At 51.7% G+C, this 24,704-nt stretch overlaps 1 protein-coding gene across 1 annotated transcript; it reads left to right on the top strand.

Moving 5' to 3' along the window:
- Positions 1–93: 93 nt before the first annotated feature.
- On the top strand, positions 94–24,440 carry Usp35 (ubiquitin specific peptidase 35). The gene is made up of 11 exons (XM_013014034.1): positions 94–443; positions 7,039–7,711; positions 9,442–9,574; positions 11,497–11,626; positions 12,050–12,151; positions 13,837–13,995; positions 18,616–18,809; positions 20,500–20,593; positions 21,337–21,443; positions 21,743–23,018; positions 24,177–24,440. Exons 2-11 carry the CDS (start codon positions 7,051–7,053, stop codon positions 24,342–24,344), a joined length of 3,024 nt encoding a protein of 1,007 aa, XP_012869488.1. The 5' UTR covers positions 94–443; positions 7,039–7,050; the 3' UTR covers positions 24,345–24,440.
- Positions 24,441–24,704: the final 264 nt, after the last annotated feature.

A 24,704-nucleotide genomic window follows, 5' to 3' on the forward strand; every position in this document is an offset into this window, starting at 1 on the left:
GGCCCCGAATCACCCCCCGCATAAACTCCACCTCCCAGGAAGCATTGCGAGAACCGTCCAGCTCCGGCCCCCGCCCCTCCAGCGCGCAGGCCAGCTGGTCTTAAAGGGGACGCGGCCCGAGTAGCGGCTCGCCCCGGTGGCCCCCACTCCGGCTCCGCCCCGTTTCCCGCACCTCGCCCCTCCCCCTCGCTTCGTCCCGCAGCTCCTCGGCTGCACCACAGTCGGGCTTCCTGGGTCCGTACAGGGTTGTGCAAAGGGAGCTAGGTAAATTGGACTTTGCAGTGGGAACAGCATCCCTGCCGTCTGGGACTGGAGGAGGGCGACCCCTCCCTAGTGGGAGCGGAGGACCCGCCCTGACCTAACCCAGCCCAGCTTGGTCCACACTGGCCTGAGTACCCCGCCCAGAAGCCAGGTCTGAGGTAAGGCCCACTGAGGTCTGAGAGGTAAGGGGGCTGGGGGTTGTTCGAGTTGGGGAGCTGTCTGCATCTTGACATCTTGAGTGCCCCATACTTGCCCATAAGGCTCTGAGAGCCCGAGGCTGGGAGTCCGCAGGTCTGGAGGTGCTTGCTGGGCCTTGCTGTGTGACCTTGGGCGAGTAGCTACCCCTCTCTGGGCCTCAGCCTCCTTCATCATCAAATATATGTATCTAGTTGGTACACCTCTTGCCCCTCTCAGGGTTGAGAGCATCCTCTTCTAGTACCAAGAAGCTTCCAGTCTTTAGTGCGGGCATCAGCTCACTGGGCTGGGCACCATTGCACTGGTGGGAGGGAGCGGGCCACCATTGTTCGGAGTAGGCCTCTGCTATTCCAGCATCTTGGACCTGAGCACTTCACCTATCAAGGCTTTTAGATTGCAGACCTGACTTGTCAACTTGGTCCCTTCCCTTCCAGAAACCCTGGAGGGGGAGGGGGAATCTCCCATCTAGAGGTTCTTGAGGGATGACCTGCAGGGTGGGGGTGTGTGCTGTGCCCCTGAGGATGGAACAGCCACTCCCCGGTTCTCACTTTCAAAAGACAGTGTCGTGGTGCAGGCGAGGGCCTCTCAGAGTAGGAGGAAAGTACCTTCCCAGGGCTGTGCTGGCTCGAAATTCAGCTAAAATTAAAAAAAAAATAGTGATGCAGTTGCCAAGACCCCAGGAGCCAGAGATGGAGGGAGGGAACTTCCTGGTGGGAGGGACAGCTAGCCACCCTTCAAGCAGCTCTGGCATCCAAGGGAGTCTGAGAGGGGAGGCTGAGTATGAGGATCCACGAGGGAGCAAATGCGCTCCTTTGCTCTATGTGCTGAGCAGGGGCTGGGAACTACTGCCCATTACTAGTGAGTGAGTGAGACCTTGGGAGACCCCCTCTCCTACTGATGAGACTCAGAGAGCTTCTGACCTGTGGGTTAAACAGGAACAAGGTTTTTGTTTTGCTGTTCCAGGATGGGTGAGGCTGTTTTTCAATGCTGTTTAGTGACCTTTGTGTGTGATGCTTAGATTGGCAGAGTCGTGACTGTCAAGACCAGGCCTGGGCAGTGAAGGGGTAGGGTTCAGCTGTTTCTAGAAGGGACTTTTCTGGCTGCATCCTTGATTTTATGTTATCACTGGGCACACCTTCATGACATCTCTGTGTTTGGCCACTGTCCTGCCTTGTGCACAGAGGCGGGGATTGGACCCACACTGGACTCTTGGGGTGATGGAGACAAGCCAGAATCCCCCATGAAGGAGCAAGGATTTGTCAGCACACAGCAGAGAGACCAAGGGTCCTTGGAGAGGGGCAGCTGATAGGATCTGGGCCTTCCGGGGGAGGGATCATGATTCTTCTATGTGGCCTGGGCTGTGCAGGGTGTGGCTGGGATTCCACTGGCTGTCTTGCCAGTGGAGCTAGGGTTTAAGTTTAGGGTTGGGGTGGGCATTGCTGCTGTGCTGGCTGGGAAAGGGCAAAGGAAGAGCAGGAAGTGATTTTCCCTTTGGAGTTGGGAGCACTTCTATCATGGGTTTGCCCGCTGTGGTGGGTGGTACTGGTTTCTTCTGGGGCGTGCACTGCTATTGGAAGATGGAAGATGGGAAGGCAGGCTGAGGTTGGGTAGGAGACTACTGCCCTAGTCCAGGCCAGAAGGAAGAAGAGCTAATTCTCTGTAGAAACAGCTAGATCCTCAGTATGTTTTATCTCTTTCCCCTGGCTGTTTCTTTTCTCAATGTCACATGGCCCAACAATAAACCCACCACTACCCTGCTCCTACCCTTTTTATACCTTTTCCAATCCCGAGAGTGGCAGGCCCAGCATGGCCCCACTCTCTAGGGAGAAGGCTGAGGAGTCAGGCAGGAGCTCCCCTCTACCAGGTCACCTGGGGATTCGGAGGCAGACAGCTTGGGTCCCCTGCTCTGGACACGGGCTCTTCTGGGGCAGGACGGCTGCTGTCCGCAGCTGTGCTTGGCACAGGAAGCTCTGTCTTGGGTCAGAGCCAGTGTAGACTGGCTGTCTCCACATCCGGGGCCTTAGTGAAGTGACCTAGCCTCCTGTGAGGAGTGCTAGTGGCCACCGGCTTCTCCTCCCGGACGGAGAGATTGCAGGTTCTAATCCTGCTGTCACCTACCCTCTTGTCACTGCTTCTCAGCTTCCCTCCCCTTGCCTCCCTGCCCCAGCTTGTGATGGGGTTAGGCGAGGTTGAAGCCTTTAAAACCCTTTTTCATGAATGCATCCAAGAGATGATTGAGTGGGTTTGTTGGTGACCATGGTGACCGCTGACTTGACTGCTGGCGTAGGAGTGGGGGCAGGAAGCAGGGCCCTGTGGTATGACCAGGCCACAGACCCAGCAGGGCTGGCCTTGGGCACGGGAGCCTTCCCAGAACACTGCTGCTGCCGGGGTTCCCAGCCGCTTGGTCACAGCCCATGGCAGGTGGTGAGTGTTAGGCAGGATGATAGGAAATCATCAGTGTTTGATCACATGGTTTCAAGCCACATCAACTTTCATGTCATTTATCTGCATGTTTCAAGTGAGAAAAGAGGACCATGGATATGCCTTATGTAAGGTCCATTTCTACTCTGTTTTTTTTCTTCTTCTTCTAGAACCTTTCCTGGCCCTAGAACTCTAATTTCACCTCTGTTCTGTAATGTTCCATAAAAGATATCAGGCCCTCTCTGACTAGGTGTCTCCTTAGTGGCCTGAGGACCAGGCTTTCTTGACACCCTGGGTTGAAAGCATGTCGCACTAATTAGTCTATAGGACTGGGAGAGCATCCTCCCAGGATGGAGTGAGGTTGGCCCGAGCTACTTGCCTGTTAAAGACACTGTCAGCCATCAATAGAGGGGAGATCACACAGCTGACTGGCAAGAAAAGAAGAAAAACTTGACCTTCGAGCACCAGTGCCTGTGGCTCACACCTGTAATCTTACCTACTTTGGAGACTGAGATCTGAGGATGGTGGTTTGAAGCCAGCTTGGGCAGGAAAGTCCATGAGACTCTTATCTTCAATTAACCACCAAAAAGCTGGAAGTGGAACTATGGCTCAAGTGGTAAATGCTAGCCTTGAGCAAAAAAGCTCAGGGACAGTGCCCAGGCCTTGAATATAAGTTCCGGGACCAGCACAGGAAGAAAAAAAGGCACTGCTTTAGCAAGAGAGGTCAGAGCTGAAGGAGGCAAGTTAGTTCTCTTTTCTTTTAGTACTGGGGATTGAACCCAGAGCTGAGAATGCTGGGGAAAATGCTCTATTCAGCTACACCACCAACCTGGTGACCAGTCCATCCCCCCCCCCCCCGCCTTTCTTTGGCAGTTCTGGGATTTGCACTCAGAGCAAGCACTCTCCCACTTGAGCCATGCCTCCAGCCTTGTGATTCTGTTGTTGTTTGAACTTAGCTATGTTTCCAGTCCTGATTTTTGCAGGTTATTTGTCAGGTAAGATTCCTACCCAATATGCCTGGATGTGATCCAGTCTTATTAGGCTTACTGCTGTTGCAATGTGTCCTGCTCCTTGAAGGGAAAGGATCTTGTGGACTTTTTTTCATGGCCTTGAACCATGATCCCAACAATCTTAGCTTTCCAAGTAGTTATGCCTACAGGTATGAGCCACTGGCACCCACGAAACATAGTTTTGTTTTTGCTGGTACCAGGCCTTGGAATCAAGGCCTTGTGCTCTTGCATGGCTTTTCTGTTCAATCATTGAGTAGTGCCTATACTTCTAGTTTTGCTAGTTAAGCAGAGATAAGAGTCTCATGGATTTTCCTGCCTGAGCTGGCTTTGAACCTTGCTCCTCAGATCTCAGCCTCTTGAGTGGGTAGGATTATAGGCGAGAGCCGCAGGCACTTGACCAAACATGGTTTTTAAAGGACTTTGACCTTATGTCTTATGTAGGCATCTTTTGAAATCTATCTGCCTCCACCATCCGACTGGAAGCTTCTTAAAGTGCTTGAACTTTGCTTCGAAAGCCACAGGAATTGACATTTTCTGAGAACTTCGTTGTGCCCACCACTATGCTGTGGACTTTATGTTTGTCATCATGATTGTGCAAGGAAAAAACAGGGTACATAAGTAACTAGAGTGTATCCCAACTGAGGCAGCCAGGACATGGATCCTGTATCATAGCTGCTCCCGTTAACCACAGTGAAGTCTGGCGATACTAGGGTTTGAAATGAAGACCTTATGCTTGTTTAGGTAGGTGCTCTAATGCTGGAGGGATATCCCAGTCCTTTTGCTTTTAGGTGTTTTTGTTTTTTTTTTTAAGATAGGATCTTGTACTTTTGCCTGGGATGACATTGAGTCTTGATCCTCCTACTTCTTCCTCCCTCTTGAGTAGTTGAGACCACAGACATGTGACACTATCTTGTTTTTGAGATAGTCTTTTTATTTTATTTTATTTTTTTGTGCCAGTCCTGGGGGTTGAACCCAGGGTCTTGGCACTGTTCCTGAGCTACTCTTGTTCAAGGCCTAGTGAATTATCACTTGGCCAAAGCTCCACTTCTGGCATTTTTTTTTGGTGGGGGGAGGCGCGGAGGGGAAAGTTCATTGGATATAGTCTGATGGACTTTCTTGCCGGGCTGGCTTCCAACCACGCTCCTCAGATCTCAGCCTCCTGAGTAGCTGGGATTACAGGTATGAGCCACTAGTGCCTGCCTGAGATAGTCTACTTTTGCTGGGGATGGCCTGGAACTTGATCTCACCTCCCAAATAGCTGGGTTTACAGTTGTGAGCCATGGTGCCCAGCCTAATTACAATGAACTCTTAAGAGGAGCTACTCAGATTGGGATATGGTCCTGCCCCCAGGAGTTCACAGCCTGGTGAGACATAAAGCAAAGTGGCCCATGTGGTGTATAACCTTAGTTCATTGCCAAGAACTAAGACACATAGGGGCATCTTCACAGGGTCTGGTACATAGCTGGGCCCCCTAAATATCTAGGGCTATAAATACAGAACTTTTCTGGCCAGACTTTACTCCAGTAAGTTGTAGGTAGGAGGCTCCAGCAGTTTTCATTGAGCTGGTGCATTTGGTTAAATATTGCACGCTGAGTCTTCTATCCAGGCCTGCTTAGAACAAGATGATCAGAGAAGCTTAATGATGGCTCTGCTTTCTAGTTGCTGAGCATTGGGTATGAAGAGAGCAAGCTGTACCCATCAGAACTAGAGTGAGAATCAGAGTGGGGCAGTCGGAGCCAAAGCTTTCTAGAAAATAGCCTAGGTGAGAGGCTATTACCTCTCAGAGGAGTGAGGTTGAGTCACTCACTCTGTCTGCACTTCTCATTCACAAATGTCTCGTCTGTGCTAGGTCTGTGCTCACTTTGGTGAGCAAAACTTGACCAGACACAGTATTGTGGAGCAGCTGACCATAGTCACGTAGTTACAAGTGTTCTGAAGGAGAGGGACAGGCTGTTTGGGGTTTTAACTAGGAGCCAGGGAGGTCAGGGAAGGCTTCCTTGAAGAAGTGAGGTTCAGCTGGGGTATGAAGTGCTAGTCAAGCCAGGACGGGAGGGAGGAGCATGCACAAAGGTAGTGGCGAGGAAAAGCTGAGCGCAGACTGTGTGAGGTGAGGCTGGAGTACTGGGTGTACAGGGCTGTGGAATCGTGCCCGTGTGCGGAGGGGGTTGAACACAGAGCTGTTCTGCCTCTGTGGCAGTTAGAGGACCCATCTTTCCCCAGCTCTAATAGTGGTAGCTGTCATGGAGGAACAGGCTACATACAGGTGGGTTATAGGAATCACCAGTGGATGAATTTATGCCCACAGGCCCTGACTGGCTCACCTAGAACAGGTGTTTTGGAAAAGATGTTTGCCTAGTGTGAGTGTGGTCATTGGGGCTTAGAGGTAAGACAGGTCAGGCAAACATGCCACCCTTGGAAAAGTAGAGTCTTACAAAGGAATAAGTTATTTGGGAGGAGGGAGCAGAATAAAGTGTGAAGGATGGTGGGAAGCCCTTTCTGCTGGCCTGTTACCCCTTTCTTCCTGGTGGCTGTGTGTGTGTGTGTGTGTGTGTGTGTGTGTGTGTTCGTTCTCTATCCTGTTTTCCCTACAGGAGGTGGCTTGAAGAAGACTGCACTACAGATTCCAGATCCTGCCTTTGCTTGTCCTTGGAGTGATGGAGCCCCACCTCCCCTCTATGGAGAGGCCTCAGAGCGGGCAGAACTGTGACTCTCATTTTTCTTTTTCTTTTCTCTTTGTGGGAACTGGGCCTCAAGCTCTTGCTTTAGCATTTTCACCCAAGGATAATGTTCTACTACTTGAACCACACCACCGATGCCTGCATTTTGCTGGTTAACTAGAGATAAGAGCCTTTGGGCTTTGTATGCTCAGTCTAGTTTTCAATGCTCAAGCATAAGTCACTGGTGAAAATTTCACCCCCCTCCTGTGTGTGTGTGTGTGTGTGTGTGTGCTTTGGTACTGGGGATCGAACTCAGGACATTGGAATTGCTAGGCAAGTGCTTTGTCCACTGACCTACATCCCAGCTGTGTTTTGTTTTGTTTTTGTTTTTGACGTGGCCAGATGGGCACTTCCAGCCTGGTAGGTTTCCTTACCCCATTTTTTGCTGGAGGGCAGGGTGTGACCTCCCGCCTTCTGTCCCTCCCCTCCCACAGCGGCCAGCCATCATGGACAAGATCCTGGAGGCGGTGGTGACTTCGTCGTACCCGGCAAGTGTGAAGCAGGGGCTGGTGCGGCGCGTGCTGGAGGCGGCCCGGCAGCCGCTGGAGCGGGAGCAGTGCCTGGCGCTGCTGGCCCTGGGCGCGCGCCTCTACGTGGGAGGCGCCGACGAGTTGCCGCGCCGCGTGGGCTGCCAGCTGCTGCACGTGGCCGGGCGCCACCACCCCGACGTCTTCGCCGAGTTCTTCAGCGCGCGTCGCGTGCTGCGCCTGCTGCAGGGGGGCGCGGGGCCCCCGGGCGCGCGCGCGCTGGCCTGCGTGCAGCTGGGGTTGCAGCTGCTGCCCCAGGGGCCCGCGGCCGAGGAGGTGTTCGCGCTGCTGCGGCGCGAGGTGCTGCGCGCCGTGTGCGAGCGCGCGGGGCCCGCCGCCTGCGCGCAGGTCGCCCGGCACCCGCGCTGTGTGCCCGACGGCCCGCACCGCCTGCTCTTCTGCCAGCAGCTGGTGCGCTGCCTCGGCCGTTTCCGCTGCCCCGCCGAGGGCGAGGAGGGCGCCGTGGAGTTCCTGGAGCAGGCCCAGCAGGTGAGCGGGCTCCTGGCGCAGCTGTGGCGCGCCCAGCCCGCCGCCATCCTGCCCTGCCTCAAGGAGCTGTTTGCTGTCATCTCCTGCACAGGTGCGTGTGCGCCGGGAGCAGGGCTTGCCAAGGCCCTGTCTGGTCTGCAGGTGTCTCCGTGGGCCCCTGGGTGAAGGGTGAACGCACAGGTGTGTGTGTGGGGGGGGGGGATGAAGGAGGAGGATGCTACCATACATCTTCGTTTTTAGCAGAGCTGTAGCCTGCTGTGAGTCCTGGCCCGTGGTCAGGGCTGCAGCTGCAGGCGTGCAGTGCCTGGAGTGGGAGGAAGGACTAAGGGTCTGAGCAAGCCCACAAGATAGTGGGTTAAGTGGCGAGGTTGTGTGTATTTCTTTGGTTGTCCTCTTCCCATGCTGGGGCTTGAGCCCAGGGCTTCTTCACTCACTGAGACTTGAACCACACTTAACAGCCATATTTGTATTTTGGTTTTTGAGTTAGGGTCTATGCTGATAACTTTGCCCCGGTTGGCCTCAGAACTCTCAATTCTACTTATATTTCAAGTAGTATGGGTTAGGTGTGCACCACCACACCAGAAGAAGTTGGACTCTAAGAGTTACCCTGGACCCCTCCTTTTTTATTTTTATTTTTTTGTCGGTCGTAGGACTTAAACTCTGGGCTTGGGCACTGTCCCTGCGCTCTTTAGCTCAAGGCGAGAGCTCTACCACTTGAGCTATAGCACACTTCCGGTTTTCTAGTGGTTTATTGGAGATAAGAGTCTCACGGACTTTCCTGCCCAGGCTGGCTTTGAACCTCAATCCTCAGATCTCAGCCTCCAGAGTAGGTGGGATTACAGGCGTGAGTCACTGGCGCCCAGCGTGGACCCCTCCTTTTGAGAGCGCCTTTGGAAGGAGATGCTGGGGTAGATTTAGGTCAGAGGCCTGGTCCTCAAACTTACTGATTTGTCCATTAAGTCCTTGCTCTGTATGTGGCCTTGGGCTAGATGTGGGGACGAATCAGCTACATGACCCTCTCAAGTTGAGTAGCAGAATTCAAGCCTTTAAGGAGCTTGCAGGTGTTACCTGTAGACTTATTTTGTGTGTGTGCTGGTCCTGGGGCTTGAACTCAGGGTCAGAGAACTTTCTCTGACCTTTTTTGCTCAAGGCTATCTCTCTCTCACTTGAGCCACAGCTCTACCTTTGGCTTTTTTTTTGTTGGCTAGTTGGAGATAAGAATCTCATGGCCTTTTTTGCCCCAGCTGGCTTTGAACCACCATCCTTGGATCTGAGCCTCCTAAGTGGCTAGGATTATAGGCATGAGCCACAAGTGCTTGGCTAATTGTAGACTTTTGAACCTCTGTTGACTGTGTTGGATTCGGATTCTAGTGTGAATGACAAAGCTGAGATCTGGGCCGTTCCTGAGCATAGTTCAGGAAAGGTAGGGAATGTGCTTGACAGGAAGAAGTTCAAAGGCTGTGTATATACGGTTTTGGGTCCTCACAATTGAACAACAAAGTTTTATAGCTAAGCATGTTTGTTGGCCTCTGCCGCTGTGTGATCAATCGCACCCGGCGTGTCCCTTCCTCCAACTTCACCCACCCCTCCTACTTTTCCAATCAGCTGCAGTGTCATCTCTCCTAAAGAATTTTCAGGTCCAGCACTCACACTTAGAGGTTGTGCCCAGGACTGGGTCCATAGAAGTGCCACTGAAGGGTTGTTGAGTGAGTTCAGATGTGGTGCTGCAGGAAACGATGAGGTGGCCCTCCTTTGCAGGGGCCCAGCCTAGCTCTGTGCAGCATGAGGGCACAGGGAACTCAGTGTAAGTCCCTGTTTCAGAGGAGGAGCCACCGTCCAGCGCCCTGGCCAGTGTGGTCCAGCATCTCCCATTGGAGCTCATGGATGGTGTTGTCCGGAACCTCAGCAATGATGACAGTGTGACAGACTCCCAGATGCTGACTGCCATCAGCAGGTGGGTGCTGAGGGCCAGGTGGTGGGAAGGGCCAACTCCCTCCTCCTCTTAGGAGTGTTCCTTTCAGATGGCTAGATGAGAGTTAGGTTCGGGGCCAGGCCCTTTTTACTTGTTGACTGGTGGTAGCATGTGTTTTCAATTCCTGATCTGCATTTGGCCTGAGTAAGATGTGAGAGACACAGAGCCCTGCCCTCATGAGGCCATCAGGTAAAGTACCAGCTACATGACCCAGGAAAGGCCAGTGAATTTGCAGCCCCAGTTTCTCCGTCTGTAAAAATGGAGGTGGGTGGTGGTAAGAAAAGATGAAAGTCTTTATAATGTGCTTTCTGAGTTTGGAAAATACTTTAAACGAGACCTGGGTGCTTTTCAGCTCACAGAGCCCATGTACATCCTACCTCCCTCATGTAAGTGTTGTCACACCTGTGTTCTAACCAACCCGCCTGTCTTGTGACCCCAGAATATGCCACCTATCCTCCCTTCAGTCCTTGGCCTGCACAGTCCTTACCCATGCCTCCTGCCATTGCTGCCACCCCTACGTGCAGATCAGCCGTCTTAGGAGCTCTTCTGAAATGCACATACTGTGCCTGAGGGCAAATCCTGCCTCCACTTCTCACCTCTGGGATTTTTTGTTGTTGTTGTTGGTCGTGGGGCCTGAACTCTGGGCCTGGGTGCTGTCCCTCAGCTCTTCAGCTCAAGGCGAGTGCTCTACAACTTGAGCCACAGCACCACTTCCAGTTTTTTCTGCTTATGTGATGCTGAGGAATCGACCCCAGAGCCTCATGCATGCAAGGCAAGCCTTACTGAGCCACCTTTCCAGCCCTCACCTCTGGGATTATTAAACCTTTGTATTTGACTTTCCTCAGCTCTAAAGTGGTATCATTGAGCCCACTATATAGGAGGATTCAGTTAGCTTGAGGTCAACCACATAACGTGCCTAGAACAGGCCATGGGAGCCATTGCTATGCAATGATCATTACTTTACTCTTGTTTTCCCTCTTTGTAGTAATGAACATACAGATGATGCCAATGGTTATGTTTTCTTGAACAATGAGTTAATTCACATGAAGCAGAGCAGTCACTGCATAGGCTGGTTATTGCTGCCATTTTAAAAAAATTAAAAAAGAAATACTTGAAGTTAGCCTGGCGTTGGTGGCTCATGCCTGTAATCCTAGCTACTCAGCAGGCTGAGATCTGAGGATCATGGTCCAAAGCCAGCCTGGGCCAGAACGTCTGTAAGACTCTTATATCCAAAAGACTACTCTTAAAAAGTCAGAAGTGGCACTGTGGCTCAAGTGGTAGAGCACTAGCCTTGATCACAGAGAGGCTCGGGAACAGAGTCCAGGCCCTGAGTTCAAGCTCCAAGGCTGGCATAAAAAAAAAACAAAAAACAACAAACCCTTGAACTTGGGGACTCCATCAACTATATTGCTCATGGATGGCACTCTACCACTTGAACCATACATTTAACCAGCATTTTACTGGTTAATTTGAGACTCAGTCTCATGATTTATCTATCCAGGCTGGCTTTGAACCACCATCCTCTAGTTGTTTGCCTCTGGGTTAAACCACTGGCACCTAACTATCCTCCCTTCTTTCAGTCAATATGACAACGCTGGGAAGGAGCTATCCTCAGGAAGGGGAAGTGGCTTGCTCTAGGTCATAGGGTATCCCAAGCTCTTCAGACCTAGGGCAATGCTGTCTTCTGGGCAGAGACAACTAGAAGCCAGTCTGAGTGCCTGGGTGCCTTCCGGCTTCCCTCCTCTGCCAGGTTTTGGGCTCATTTACATTTTCCAGAAATGTCTTCATTCCATGGACCCAGGGACTGCCCTGTGCAAGTGTGTGAGGCAGTTTGGGGATGCAAATCTTTGTGGCTGGTCCTTGGGCTGCCCTCGGCCCTGTGTCACTGTCACTCCCCTCACCAGGATGATCGACTGGGTGTCCTGGCCCCTGGGGAAGAACATTGACAAGTGGATCATTGCCCTGCTGAAGGGCCTGGCCGCTGTTAAGAAGTTCAGCATCTTGATCGAGGTTTCACTCGCCAAAATTGAAAAGGTTGGTGGCCCCTGTCCCAGCCCGAGCTGGTAGCCTTTCCTGCTAGTCTCTTGCTAGGGGAATGCAGGGCTGGGAGGCAGAGAACTACCCCCCCCCTCCCCCCACTCCCTGCCAAGCTCTGCTGTGTGATCTAGGCAAATTCATTGTCTCTTTCTAGGCTCTAGGCTACCCACCTTCATTCTGTTAACCCTATTGATCCATTCATCCATCCACCCATCCATCCATCCATCAGCTGTCTTGCTGCCCATTTTGGTCTACTTGGCTCTGTGAGCACTTTCTTGTTCTTGCTTTCACATAGGGCTGTTGTTCCGGCTCTGCTGTGTCTGACTCCCTCAGGGTGTCTACTGAAGCTGTATTCAGCTATGAGTGGCCCAGGTGTTGGGGTGAGTGGGGGAGGATTCCTGACCAGTGACTATTTTTTAGGTCTTCTCCAAGCTGCTGTACCCCATCGTCCGGGGAGCCGCCTTATCTGTTCTCAAGTATATGCTTCTGACTTTCCAGCATTCACATGAAGCCTTCCATCTGGTAAGTGCCTCTCTGGCCCTGGAAGCCAGCGTCTCTGCTTCGGTCAGGGTTAGGGCTTGAATTCTGGATGTCAGTACAAGAAGAGGACTGAGACTCCATTGTACAGATGTGAAACTGAGGCCTGAGAAGTTGTGTGGCCCTCCTGGAACACACAGTAAGGTCAAAGTATAGGCTGAAAACAGCTAGTGTTCCTCAGGGTCGGCCATGTGCCAGGCCCAGGGCTACGGACAGGATGCGTATTTGTTCTTCTCACTCTTGGACTCTTTCTCTGTGAGATGAAGAAACTGCACTGGGAGGATCAAGTCACTCATTCTGGGATTATAGCTGGTGTGTGGAAGTGGGGAAGGGAGAAAGGTCAAGCCACATTAGTGTGAACTTAAAGCCCCAAGCCCTTTATACCCCATTCCCTCCAGCAGCTTAGCCTGCAGCTCAGGCCTTTATACTGTCTCTGGGGCCTCTCACTTTGCCTGCCTGCTTCCCCTGGGATCTGTATGTGGGGCCCTTGATTCAGACAGTTCCTGATCAGGGCAGTGAAACCTCATATTTCCCAGCTTGTTTAAGAAAAACCCAGAGCCAGGGATTGGGGTTTACTTGCTCAATATGGGGACCTTGTATGAAGTAGAAGGGGTTGTACTCTAGGATGGTGGGAAGAGATTAGGTGATGTGGTAATTTGTCTGAAGCTGCCACAGGTCAGGGGCTTGATGCTACCATCCTTCTCCTCGTTCCTTTGTCCTGGCTGCCTGTTGTGACATTACGATATGCACCTCATGGGGTTTGAAAATTGAAACTCCATAGGACAGGGGAAGAAACGTGCTTTAGACCCAAGTGGATCTGGTTCGGGCACCATCCTCTTCTAACCTCCCTGCCTCCCCAGATGAAACCCTGGCACATCACATGACCTTTCTGGGTAGGAGGTATGGCTTGGTCCTAGTGTGCTTGCCTGATCCTGAGCATGGCCAGAAAACTAAAATTTACACAACCTTTGTAACTTCAGCCTCTTCTTCTATAACAGGAGGGCTGCAGCTACTGTTTAGGCCATGGAGAGGATGCTGTGCTTGACCTGGAAATGTGTGATAGGAGAGTGATGGTGTTTGTCTCTAGATGCCGTGCTCATCTTCCATTGCCTCTGTTTTTTTGTTTTTGTTTTTGTCAGTCATGGGGCCTGAACTCTGGGTCTGGGCGCTGTCCCTCAGCTCTTCAGCTCAAGGCTAGCACTCTACCACTGGAGCCACAGCACCACTTCTGGCTTTTTCTGCTTATGTGGTGCTGAGGAATCGAACCCAGGGCCTTATGCATGCAAGGCAAGCGCTCTACCACTGAGCCACCTTCCCAGCCCCCTCCATTGCCTCTGATGGACAGAGTAGCTGTGGTCATTCAGCCCTTGTGGCTTTTGGATATGGTCAGCTGGTTGAGGCTGAATAGCTGCACTGAGGCCTCCTTGCAGCTGTGAGGAGGTGTTAATTTTCCTGCTTTGCAAATGAAGAAACCGAGGCAGGGAGTCTTAGGTGCTATGTCTTGCCAAGGAAATCATGTTGCACAGGGCTCAGCCCATTTGGGCCCAGGCGGGGGCGGGGAGGGGGTGCCCAGGTAATGGTCAGTGTGTGGACCTTGGGGTCTCAGAACTCTCCAGTGCTTCCAGCCATGACCTCATCCCATGTTTCTGCTCCCACCCCTGCTCTTGCAGCTCCTCCCTCACATCCCCCCTATGGTGACCTCTCTGGTCAAGGAGGACTCGAACTCGGGGACCAGCTGCTTGGAGCAGCTGGCGGAGCTGGTCCACTGCATGGTGTTCCGATTCCCTGGCTTCCCAGACCTGTATGAGCCTGTCATGGAGGCCATCAAGGTGAGTGACTGTCCCCTGCTTGTCCCTCACACTGCTGCAGCACAGGTGCCAGTTAAGGGCCTTCTTTAAGGCCGGTGGCAGCCTCCCAATATTTGCTCCCCTGATTCCCTCCTTATCACCTCCCCAGTGACATTTGTGCTTCAGGCACGCTGAGCTGCCCAGCCCTGGAGTGGTCATACTCTGTCATGACTGCCTTGAGCCTTCGCGCATGCTCATCCTTCTCACTGTTCAACTGCCCAGCACCTGCGTGTCCTCATTCTCTGCTCCAGTGCTGCCCCCGCAAGAAGCCTTCCTTGATAACTCTCAGTCTATCCTCTCAGGGCACCCAAAGCTCTCCCTGTTACATACTCTTAACACATTATCATGATTTATGCTTGTTCATGGGACTGCTGATGCTCTTCTCTGTGCCAGGTGGGGGCTAGGGACCGGGGACACAGACATGAAGAAAACAGAGCTATCTCCATCTGGGAACTTGCTGCCTAGTGGGGTGTGTATCACAGACCTGCATACAAAAGGAAGTCTGATCTCTATACAATAGCGCATACTTGTAATCCCAACTATTAAGGAGGTGGAGGCAAGATCGTAAGATCAATGTCAATCCAGGCAAAGTTACCAAGACTCTGTTGCCAAAGGGGAAAAAAAAAAAAGACAGGGATGTGATTCATGTGGTAGAACTTTTGCCTAGCATCTATGAAGCACTGGGTACAGTCCCAGGATAGTAAAAAACAAAACCAAACAAAAAAAAAAAAGGAAAACAAAATCTGATTTAACCAGCTTATAAAATTGTTTGTGGGAGTTGTCCCCAAATCAGTAAAGTGCTGAGGAGGGAAAGGCCCTCAGTTAGGAGGAGACTACAAGAAGCTTTGAGTATGTCGATAGATTGCTAGGATCTGACAACCACAAACACCTACAGATAGCAGGACTTTTTTTTTGATAGCCCTTGTCCATGCTTTATCTTTTTTCAAAATGATTTTTTATTGACATTAAGTGATTATATAAATTAATTTCACAGTATTGTGGGACAGTGATGCTGAGTTAAAGTCACTAACACATTTTAACCTTCACAAGTCAAATTGTCATTATCATGGTCTATGAAGTTTGTGGATTCTATAAGCGTTGACAGTACAAACTATTTCTTCCAGATTGAATGATATGTACATTTCTTTCCTTTTGCTCTTAGTGCAAGCTGTTCCCTCGTTCTCTCTCCTTCCCTCCCTCCCATCGCTGCCCTTGAGTTGCTTAGTTCATTTTCATCAGTGTCCAGTGCAGCTGACGGCACGTTTTATCTTTTAAGGTCCACAAGAAACATAAAAGCAGATGCCACCCCACTTTCGTACATGAACTGAGGCTTAGTGATTGTTTGGTTCCTGAATCAAGCTGTGGGAGGCTGGGCGTTGGCCTTCCCCACACCTGTGCAGGGGAAGATCTGATTTTCACTTCTGCAGCATGGCAGCCAGCCAGACTCTCGCCAAGCACTCCCCTAGGAAACTTCTGGGAATGCTTGTGAAGGAACAACAAAGGTCTCAGCTGAGCCTTCAAGAAAGTCAGGAGGATCCCCAGGGGCAGAAAAGGAAAACAATTCCAGGATGAGCTTTGTGAACAGTGCTCTTTTGGCCTTGGGTTTGGGGTGAGGGACAGAGAAGATGGCCATCTTCAGTCCCCAGTGCTTGAGCTGGCAGGAGCAGGGCTGGAGGCTTAGGGCTTGTTCCTTACAGAGCAGCCATAGGAAGCCACTGGAATGCCAAAGCCAAGGAAGGCTTCACCGAAAAGTAAGCTGGGAGAAATAATGCATGTGGTCCAAAATAAACATGATGGAAACTGTCCCGCTTTGTTTTGGCTCTGGACCAGGGAAAGAGAAATGGTAACCAGCATCTTGCTGTCAGGTGTACTTGGGGGTTTAAATTTCTATCACTTTTTGGGTTGGAAGGGCAGCCTGTGCCTTCGCATGAAAAGTATCCATAAGTTTCTGATATCCATGGATTGCCCTGTAGACACAAATCAAGCCGCCATAACGATACTTAGATTACTGGGTCCTGGTGGCTCATGTCTGTAATATTAGCTATTCAGGAGGCTGAGATCTGAGGATCCATGTTTGAAACCAGTCTGGGTAGGAATGTCCATGAGTCTTTCTTATCTCTAACCAGAAAAACCAGAAATGGAGCTGTGGCTCAAGCAGTAGAGTGCTAGCCTTGAGCAGAAAAGCTGAGATAGCACCCAGGCCCTGAGTTGAAGCCCCAGTACTGTCACACACAAGATAACATATTGAAGACAGTTTTATAATGCGAATATTGCAAAATTCAGTCTACCATGACTGAACATATACCTAATAAGCCAAACCTCTGGCAATGTGCTGGATTTTCTGTTTTTCAAATATGTCAAGAGTTTACAAAGGCACAGCAGGAGGGGTCCACAGCCGAGTTTGAGCTCCCTGGTAGTGTGTGAGCAGAGGAGACAGTGTCCAGTTTGTTGGTATCATTGGGACTGTTTTCCTGCTAGGTTGTGAGCTGCTATTCTGTCTTCTGTGCCCAGCGATGAGGTAGATGAGTAGATTGTCATCAGCGGCAGCTGTGGGAACATACTGTAAAGTGGGCAAGAATGGAGGAAGGAGAGTGGTTCTGCATGGAATGTGAGGGAAACCTTTGTGTGCTGGTCCAGGGGACAAAGTTGAGTCACAGGAAGTGACTAAGGAAGGTCGAGATAGCATAGGGGCCCACTGGAGAAGCTCCTTAGAAATCCCAGTAGGCATGGTAGGGTCTGACTGTTAGGGACTCCCAGCAGGAGGAGGCTGCAAATGAGTCAGAGGCAAAGATACCCGGGTGGGAAGGTGAGGTCCGGTATGCTGGTAATGCGAGCTTAATGATTGGAAACTGGGCCGTGTCACATTTCTTAGTCTAGTTAAATCTGCGCTTTTCAACTCTTCCTATCAGGGTACACCTGATGGCAGAGGAACGGCTTACCAGAGAATTTCTCTACAGTCCATTTTACCTCAAAGCCTTGGATACATGCTGCAGAAGTATAAGCATTTGCCTTTATGTAGGCATCATTTATATATTAGAAATGTGGCACCAGAAATACATGTCACATTTGCCCCGGGACTTTGAAATCATAATCCTTGGTACAAGCCAGTTTGATAGGCAAGGCAGCAAGTGACAGGAAATTCTTTCACATGTATAGTGTACCCATATCTTTATATACTTGTAAGTAAATTTTGGAAAATGCTCACCGGGATATATAAAGTTATAACAGTCACTTGGGGAGTTGTAATTGTTCGCTCAGGCCATCATGTATGTTTCCAGTAGCATTAGGAGTTTGAAAGTTATCTGAAAGCTTGTCTTACTTTCCTAGAGTACAGAGTTACTTCTTCAGGAAGGATGGTATTTTTATTTTTTTCCCCCTAACATGGATATTTTTGCATCTCCTATGAGGTATGTCTTCTCTCTCTCTGTGTGTGGGTCTGTCTATCTGTTTTTTGTCTCAAATATTGTGTGTAGGAGGGGCTAGATAGGACATAAAAGGAAGAGAAAAAAAAAAGGTATTGAGCCCATGTCTCCTCCTGTCTGTCATCTTGAATTATTTTGAATCATTGGAGAGAGGCGACTGACGAATCTGGTAAATGATTGTTCTGTGAGATGAGTTTGTGAAAGTGTTGAAGCACGGCCTGAGTAAGCCCTGTGTTAGCATGAGGGTGTGCCTTGGGGAGAGAGGGTTTGGATGTTAAGCTGCAGGGACGCTCTGGCTCCTGGGCACACCTAGGCAGGTGTGATCGGCAGCCAGAAATGGAGTAAGGATGGAGGAGCTGTCAGGAGTGTGGCCCAAACCTAGTAAGTAGCACACATTGTGCTTAGGCAGTTTTCTATACATACCTCCTTATGAAAACTAGAGCCTGGTAATGGTCAGAAGTTGTTGTTTTGTGTGATACACGATGCCAAGTGCTTCGGAAGGTGTGCTGATCCTGAGCTCGGGACTAACAAACCCCATCCTCAGCCCCTCAGTCCTCCAGCCACCCTGACCTCCAGGGCCAGACTGGATTCTGAATTCTGACTGCTTCTCCTGAGATCTGGTTCTGCACACCTAAAAGGAGGCAGTGAAGTGGGAGCACCGCTGTGTACAAGCTCCGTGCAAGTACAGAATGCCAGACTGAGAGCCAGTCAGCTGAGGAGCTGAGCAGAGAGATGTGAAGAGTGACTCAGAGGCGTGCTTGCTGAGCAGGGCTGGGTGGCCAGGGAGCGTGACAGTTCACACAGAATGGACACCGTGCTGGATTTGGCTGGTGGCAGGTTTTGTCAGTGCTTAGAATCTGCCACCCTGGGCTCTGCTGAGAACATGCACCAACTCTCCACTCATGCTCACGTGACCCAGGACAATTCTGTCTGAATCCTCTCTAAGATGGGGTGTACGCCACCTCAGACATTAGTGACCTGAAAAGTGAAGTAGAGAGCCCACATGTCAAACGGAGTCCCTGGAATAGTTCTAAGTGGGCTGTGTTCACACCTCTCTCCCCACACCTCTCAGCATGTGGTGGGGAGAGTATGGGGTGCGTCTAGGAAGGCTTCCCGAGGAAGGGGATACTTTTTGAGTTGACTATGGTACCATTGTCCTACCTCCTTGTTCCCTCCTCAGGACCTCCACGTTCCCAATGAGGACCGTATCAAGCAGTTGTTGGGGCAGGATGCCTGGACCTCACAGAAGAGTGATCTGGCTGGCTTCTACCCCCGGCTCATGGCCAAGTCAGACACAGGCAAGATTGGTTTAATCAACCTGGGCAACACGTGCTACGTGAACAGCATCCTGCAGGCCTTGTTCATGGCTTCCGAGTAGGTGCTGCCTGTTTTTGTTGTTGTAGTTTTGTTTTGTTTTTTGGGAAACGGGTTTCTTTGTGTAGGCCAGGCTGACCTTACGTTCTCACTCCTCCTGCCTCACTCAGAATCCTGAGTTCTGGGATGTTAGTTTTGCACTATCACGCCTGCTTTGTCTTTGTCTTAATGAAACAGAGTCATTATTCTCTATGGCTATGGATAGACTTCATAACTTGCTATAGAACACTCCTAGTAGCCGGGCTCAGATGGCTCACAGTTGTGTTTGAGATCTGAGGATTGAAGTTCATAGCCAGCTTGGGCAGGGAATTCCATGAGACTTTTAGCTTCAATTAACCACCAACAAAGCTGGAAGTGAAGCTGTGGCTGAGGTGGTTGAACACTAGCTTTAAACATGACTTAGGGACAGCGCTCAGGCCCTGAGTTCAAGCACCAAGGCTGATGTAAAAACCAAAATCAGTCATATGTTCAGCTTTGGTTTCTAGAAAAGAGCAGCTGTGGCTTAATCAACTGAAGCTGGGTTTTTCTCTTGTCCATTTTAGTTGGGGAAGTTTTGCTGCTGATTCTCCTTCCTTCTTCCTAGGGGAGTTCTAGCTTCATTTGGTTTTTGATTTGTGTGTGTGTGTGTGTGTGTGTGTGTGTGTGCACGCGCGCATGCATGTGCACGTATGTGCACCTGTGCATGCATGTACGTGTGCCAGTACTAGGGCTTGAACTCAGGACCTTGTGGTCTTGCTAGCTTTTTCACTTAAGGTTGACACTCCACCACTTCAGCTACCACTCCACTTCTGGCTTTTTGCTGCTTAATTGGAGATTAAGGTCTCATGGACTTTGCTGTGTGGGCTGGCTTTGAACCTTGATCTTCAGATCTCAGTCTCCTAGGTAGCTAGGATGACTGGCATGCGCCACCAGTGTCTCACTATTTTTCTATTTTCAATATATGTGGACCAATACATATGTAAGATACAGCAAAATGAGTGTCCAGAAAAATGATCATGTAATTTTGTGCTTACAGTGAACATTAACACGTCCATAAGTTCTAGATGCTTATGTATGTTCTGTACTTCCTGGCCCAAGACCAACTATGTGGGCCCTACTTTGAGTGGTGGCTGTGTGGAGAAATTCAGGACTGGCCAGTCCAGAGCAGTTTGTGCGAACAGGAGCTCAGCTGCGGCTCCAGAGACAGCGGCTATCCCAAAGGTTCCACTGTCCTTGTAGGATCAGACCTGTCTGCCCCCACAGTGTTTCTCATGTTAACCCTGTCTGCCTCGTGTGAGGGCAGTGGGGAGCTGGGGGTGGTTCTGGGCCAGGGACAGCATGAGTGGGTGAAGGCCGAAGTCTGGATAGTCTTGGTGTGGTGGTGGTGGTGGTGGGGGTGTTCCCCAAAGAAGCAATGAGCAGGATGCGAGTGAGTGTAATGATGTCTGCACTGACTCGTGGTGTGTCAGAGTCCCACTCTTAGATCACTTGAATATTGGTATTCTGTAGTCCTGGGCTATCATAGCTGGACCGTTGGAGTCACTTTGTTGTTCCTTTTATTGGCATAGCAAGGCCATTGCTGTGTTCCTGACTTGGGTCAGGCCAATAGTTCACTGTCTTCTGTCCCCCTGACCCTGGAGTACTGGGTGGTATCTGGTGGAGAGGCTTCTGAGGGCCCTGCTGACCCTGGGTGCACTGTTTTATTTCAAAGCTTTCGACACTGTGTACTTCGGCTGACTGAGAACAATTCTCAGCCCTTGATGACCAAGCTGCAGTGGCTCTTCGCCTTCCTGGAGCACAGCCAGGTATGGGGGCGGAGGAGGGGAAGGCTGTGCTACCAGGCGGTGATGACACGGTCTCTGGGACCTGCCTGCCTCTGGCTAGAAGCTCTTGCTCTGGAGTGAGCTTCTGGCTGACACAGGTTTACAGCCAAAACGCCTGGGTCTTTTCAGTGCCCCTCCGACAGGGTAGATGGCTCCCAGTGTCCCCCCCTGGGCCTGTTGCCCACACCTCCCCTTGGCCATGAAGCCTGTCACCTTGGGGCTCCTCTACTTGTCCAAGCTGCTGCCACCAGGCACCTGAGGGTTGTTGAGTGCAGGGGTGAAATACTGTCTCTACCATCGTGGCCAGGGATTTGGCAGAGCCCCACGTGGGCCCAAGGATGAGTGTGATAAAAGGCCTGTGAAGACAAAGGGGGCAGAGAAGTGGCAAGGGAACCTTGGCGAGTAGGAGCGTGCTGGGGAGAGAGCAGCACACTGCCCTGGGGCCTGTGGCAACAGAGGACAGCAGTGCTTTAGGCAGACAGGAAGGCAGCCAGTGGGCAGAGTTTTCTGAAAAGCGTGAAGTGTGTGAGGGGAGAGCAGCATTACCGCCAGGACCTCAGTGCCCATGCCCTGATCCGGGCTGCAGGGACATGGGTCGTGCCGTGGAAGGGGGACTTGGGGAGGAAGCTGAGGTGGTTGGGAGTGCAGCCCTAGGTAGATCCAAAGGCCTGGCAAGCGCTGGTGGAGGTGGCTCCTCACCCTGCCTTTTACCTGCCTTGTTTTAGAGGCCTGCTATCTCCCCCGAGAACTTCCTGTCTGCATCCTGGACGCCCTGGTTCAGCCCCGGAACCCAGCAGGACTGTTCGGAGTATCTGAAGTATCTGCTAGATCGGTAAGAGAGGCTGAGGCCCTGGCCATACACACGTATGCACGTGTGTACACTTGTGTGCTGTGCTTGCTTGTGCGAATCCTTGGCCTGGGCCACAAAACAGTCTTTATGTCATGTATGCATGAAGGGTGGTCTGTAGCATGTGTGCTGACTCTGTGGACTTGTGCATGGATGTGTCTTCCCTGTGCGGATTCCTGCACATGTCTAGATGTTGGCTACTGAACAAAGTAGGCAGCAGGTGGGTGCACTGGAAGCAGGCCTGCTGTATATACATAAAACCCCGTGTTCCCTGCTTGCTCCAGGCTGCATGAAGAGGAGAAGACTGGGACAAGAATTTGCCAAAAGCTGAAGCAGTCCAGCTTGCCCTCCCCACCCGAGGAACCCCCTAGCCCCAGCCCAACCTCTGTGGAGAAAATGTTTGGAGGCAAGATTGTGACTCGGATATGCTGTCTCCACTGCCTCAATGTCTCTTCCCGTGAGGAGGCCTTCACAGACCTCTCCCTGGCCTTCCCTCCCCCTGAGCGCTGCCGGCGCAGGCGGCTGGGCTCTGTGATGCTCCCTGCCGCTGAGGATGGCAGTGCCCAGGAACTGCCACTGGCTCAGGCTGCCGGCAGGGTGGGGCCTCCGAGGCAGAGGAAACAGTGCATCACCGGGGCTGCGCCCCCTGCGGTTTTGGACATGGAAGGCCTGGGCTCCATCGCGACAGGGCAGAGCCTGCAGGAGAAGAAGGTGGAGAGGGAGGAGGCAGGGAAGGAGAAAGCAGAGAAGGAGGAAGTGGAAGTGAGAAAGGAAGAAGAGGAGGAAGAGACTCAGGAAAAGGAAGAAGAGGGGAAAGAGAAAAGAGAGAAGGAAGAGGAGGAGAAGGAGGTGACTGACAAAAAGGAAGAGAGCGGCCTGGGGCCAGGGACTCTCCAGGATGCCGCCACCTCCACCAGGGAGCAGGTGTGTGGCCCCGAAGGTTCTCGCTCTGTCTTGGATCTGGTCAACTACTTCCTGTCCCCTGAGAGGCTGACGGCAGAGAACCGCTACTACTGCGAGCCTTGTGCCTCCCTGCAGGACGCCGAGAAGGTGGTTGAGCTGAGCCAGGGCCCTCGCTACCTCATCCTCACCCTGCTGCGCTTCTCCTTTGACCTGCGCACCATGCGGCGCCGCAAGATCCTGGACGATGTCAGCATTCCCCTCCTGCTGCGGCTGCCCCTGTCTGGAGGACGGGGCCAGGCCTATGACCTCTGCAGTGTGGTGGTACACTCAGGAGTGTCCTCAGAGAGCGGGCACTACTACTGCTATGCCCGAGAGGGTGCTGCGCGCCCCGCCCCCGCTCTGGGGGCCACCAACAGGCCAGAGCCTGAGAACCAGTGGTACCTGTTCAACGACACCCGGGTGTCCTTCTCCTCCTTCGAGTCTGTCAGCAATGTCACCTCCTTCTTTCCCAAGGACACGGCCTATGTGCTCTTCTACCGCCAGCGGCCTGGGGAGGGGTGTGAAGGTGAGTCGGGGTCTCCCCGAGTCCGAGCAGAGCCCACCCTCCACAAGGACCTGATGGAAGCAATTTCCAAAGACAATATCCTCTACCTGCAGGTGAGCAGGGCTGCCGTCTCTGATTGCACTGCTGGGGTGGGGGTTGTCCCCAGCACATCCCAACGCTTACATCAGTTCTCTTCTGAGCCTCTTCCATTTATTTTTATTTTTTTTTGTGCTGGTCCTGGGGCTTGAACTCAGGGCCTGGGCACTCTTCCTGAGCTTTTTTTTTTTTGCTCAAGGCTAGTGCTCTACCACTTGAGCCACAGCTCCACTTCTAGCTTTTTTGGTGCTTAATTGGAGATAAGTGTCTGATGGACTTTTCTGCCTAGGCTGGCTTTGAACTTTGGTCCTCAAATATCAGCCTCCTCCTGAGTAGCTAGGATTACAGGTGTGAGCCACTGGCTAGCTTACATTTTTTAAGTCCATTTATCCTGTCATTGCTCAGGACTTGGAACATGCTGTACAGTTGCAAGCATGCTGCAGGGGCAGGCTGGGCTCTAATAGAGCAAGCAGTGGAGTCGGTGGTTAGGAATGCCTGTGGGGACACCTGGCAGGGCCACCTTACCCAGTGACCTGCTTGCCCCACCGCCTCTGCCGCCTCTGTTGGTCAGGATGGCACTAAAGTGTTTAGCAATGGGCACAGCAGGGTTTTTGTGGGTGGTGGGTTTCAGCTGTGGCCAACTGGAGCAGCCAGACTTGCCTGTACACTTGCCCTTGTGTTTGGTGTAGGACAGAGAAAGGTTGGGTCCCCAGGCCAGTTTTGGATTTTCTTTTGGGTTGTGCAGGTGAGGCAGGCAGTCTCTTCGAAGCTGATCTCATTTCAGCAGGAGGAATATCTTGCTCACAGGCAGAGGCTGCTCCTTGTGCCTGGACAGTGGGGCAGTGGGGTGGGTGACGAGTCGAGTCCCCTCAAGGTCCCTAAACCATCTGTTTTCCTTATCAAGCCCTTGACAGCCAGTCACAGTCAAATATGAATGAGATCCTTTCCTCCAAGGGACTGAATTGTCACTGAGAGGAGGGTTTGAAGACTAGACCTGGGGTGGAAGAATGGATCTGTCTTGTCATGTGGCCATGGAGGTGGGGTGCCTCAGGAACACACTGTGCCTTCTCTGAGCCCTGGCCCTGGGCTCCTGGAAGAGCTGGATGGCACTAGGGGAGGGCTTTGGCTTTAGGGGTGTGGATTCTGAACTTTCTCTTCACCCTGTCTGCTTCCAGGAGCAAGAGAAGGAGGCCCGGAGCAGGGCGGCATACATCTCTGCCCTCCCTGCTTCTCCACACTGGGGGAGGGGCTATGATGAAGACAAGGATGAGGATGAAGGCTCCCCCGGAGGCTGCAGTCCTGCAGGTGGCAATGGTGGTGACTTCCACAGACTGGTCTTCTAATACGAACCCTCTCCTATCCTGATTCCACCCATGGGAACACCACAGTCAACTTTAGGGGACAAAAATTACCTCTTCCTTCTGGGAGCCAGATCAGACTGTCTGGGAGAGAGGAAGGTCCAGGTGGGGGCTTGGGCCCAGGCAGAGCCTCTCTTGAAGATAGAGCCTGGGTGGGCTATGAAGAGGCCTAGGGTGGAGTAGCGTGAGAATGAGAAGATGGAAAAGCATCTGGGATTTTGGTCCTCAGCCTGAAGGGCACACGGAAACCCAGATGTGGACCTTAGGGTGGTCCTCAGGGTCTGGTACTGGGCTCAGTCTCATTAAGGTTTTACACCCAAGTGACCTAACTTGAAGCTTCTTGGA

This window comes from Dipodomys ordii, unplaced genomic scaffold, assembly GCF_000151885.1.
Source record: "Dipodomys ordii isolate 6190 unplaced genomic scaffold, Dord_2.0 Scaffold22, whole genome shotgun sequence".
Taxonomy (NCBI): Eukaryota; Metazoa; Chordata; class Mammalia; order Rodentia; family Heteromyidae; genus Dipodomys; species Dipodomys ordii.

What these genes read in the sequence shown, in the direction of transcription:
- Usp35 (XM_013014034.1), top strand. Translation starts at nt 7,051, where the DNA reads ATGGACAAGATCCTGGAGGCGGTGGTGACTTCGTCGTACCCGGCAAGT. An exon ending in CTGTCATGGAGGCCATCAAG is followed by an intron (nt 13,996 to 18,615) that starts GTGAGTGACTGT and finishes TTCCCTCCTCAG; the next exon opens with GACCTCCACGTTCCCAATGA. An exon ending in GCCTTGTTCATGGCTTCCGA is followed by an intron (nt 18,810 to 20,499) that starts GTAGGTGCTGCC and finishes TTTATTTCAAAG; the next exon opens with CTTTCGACACTGTGTACTTC.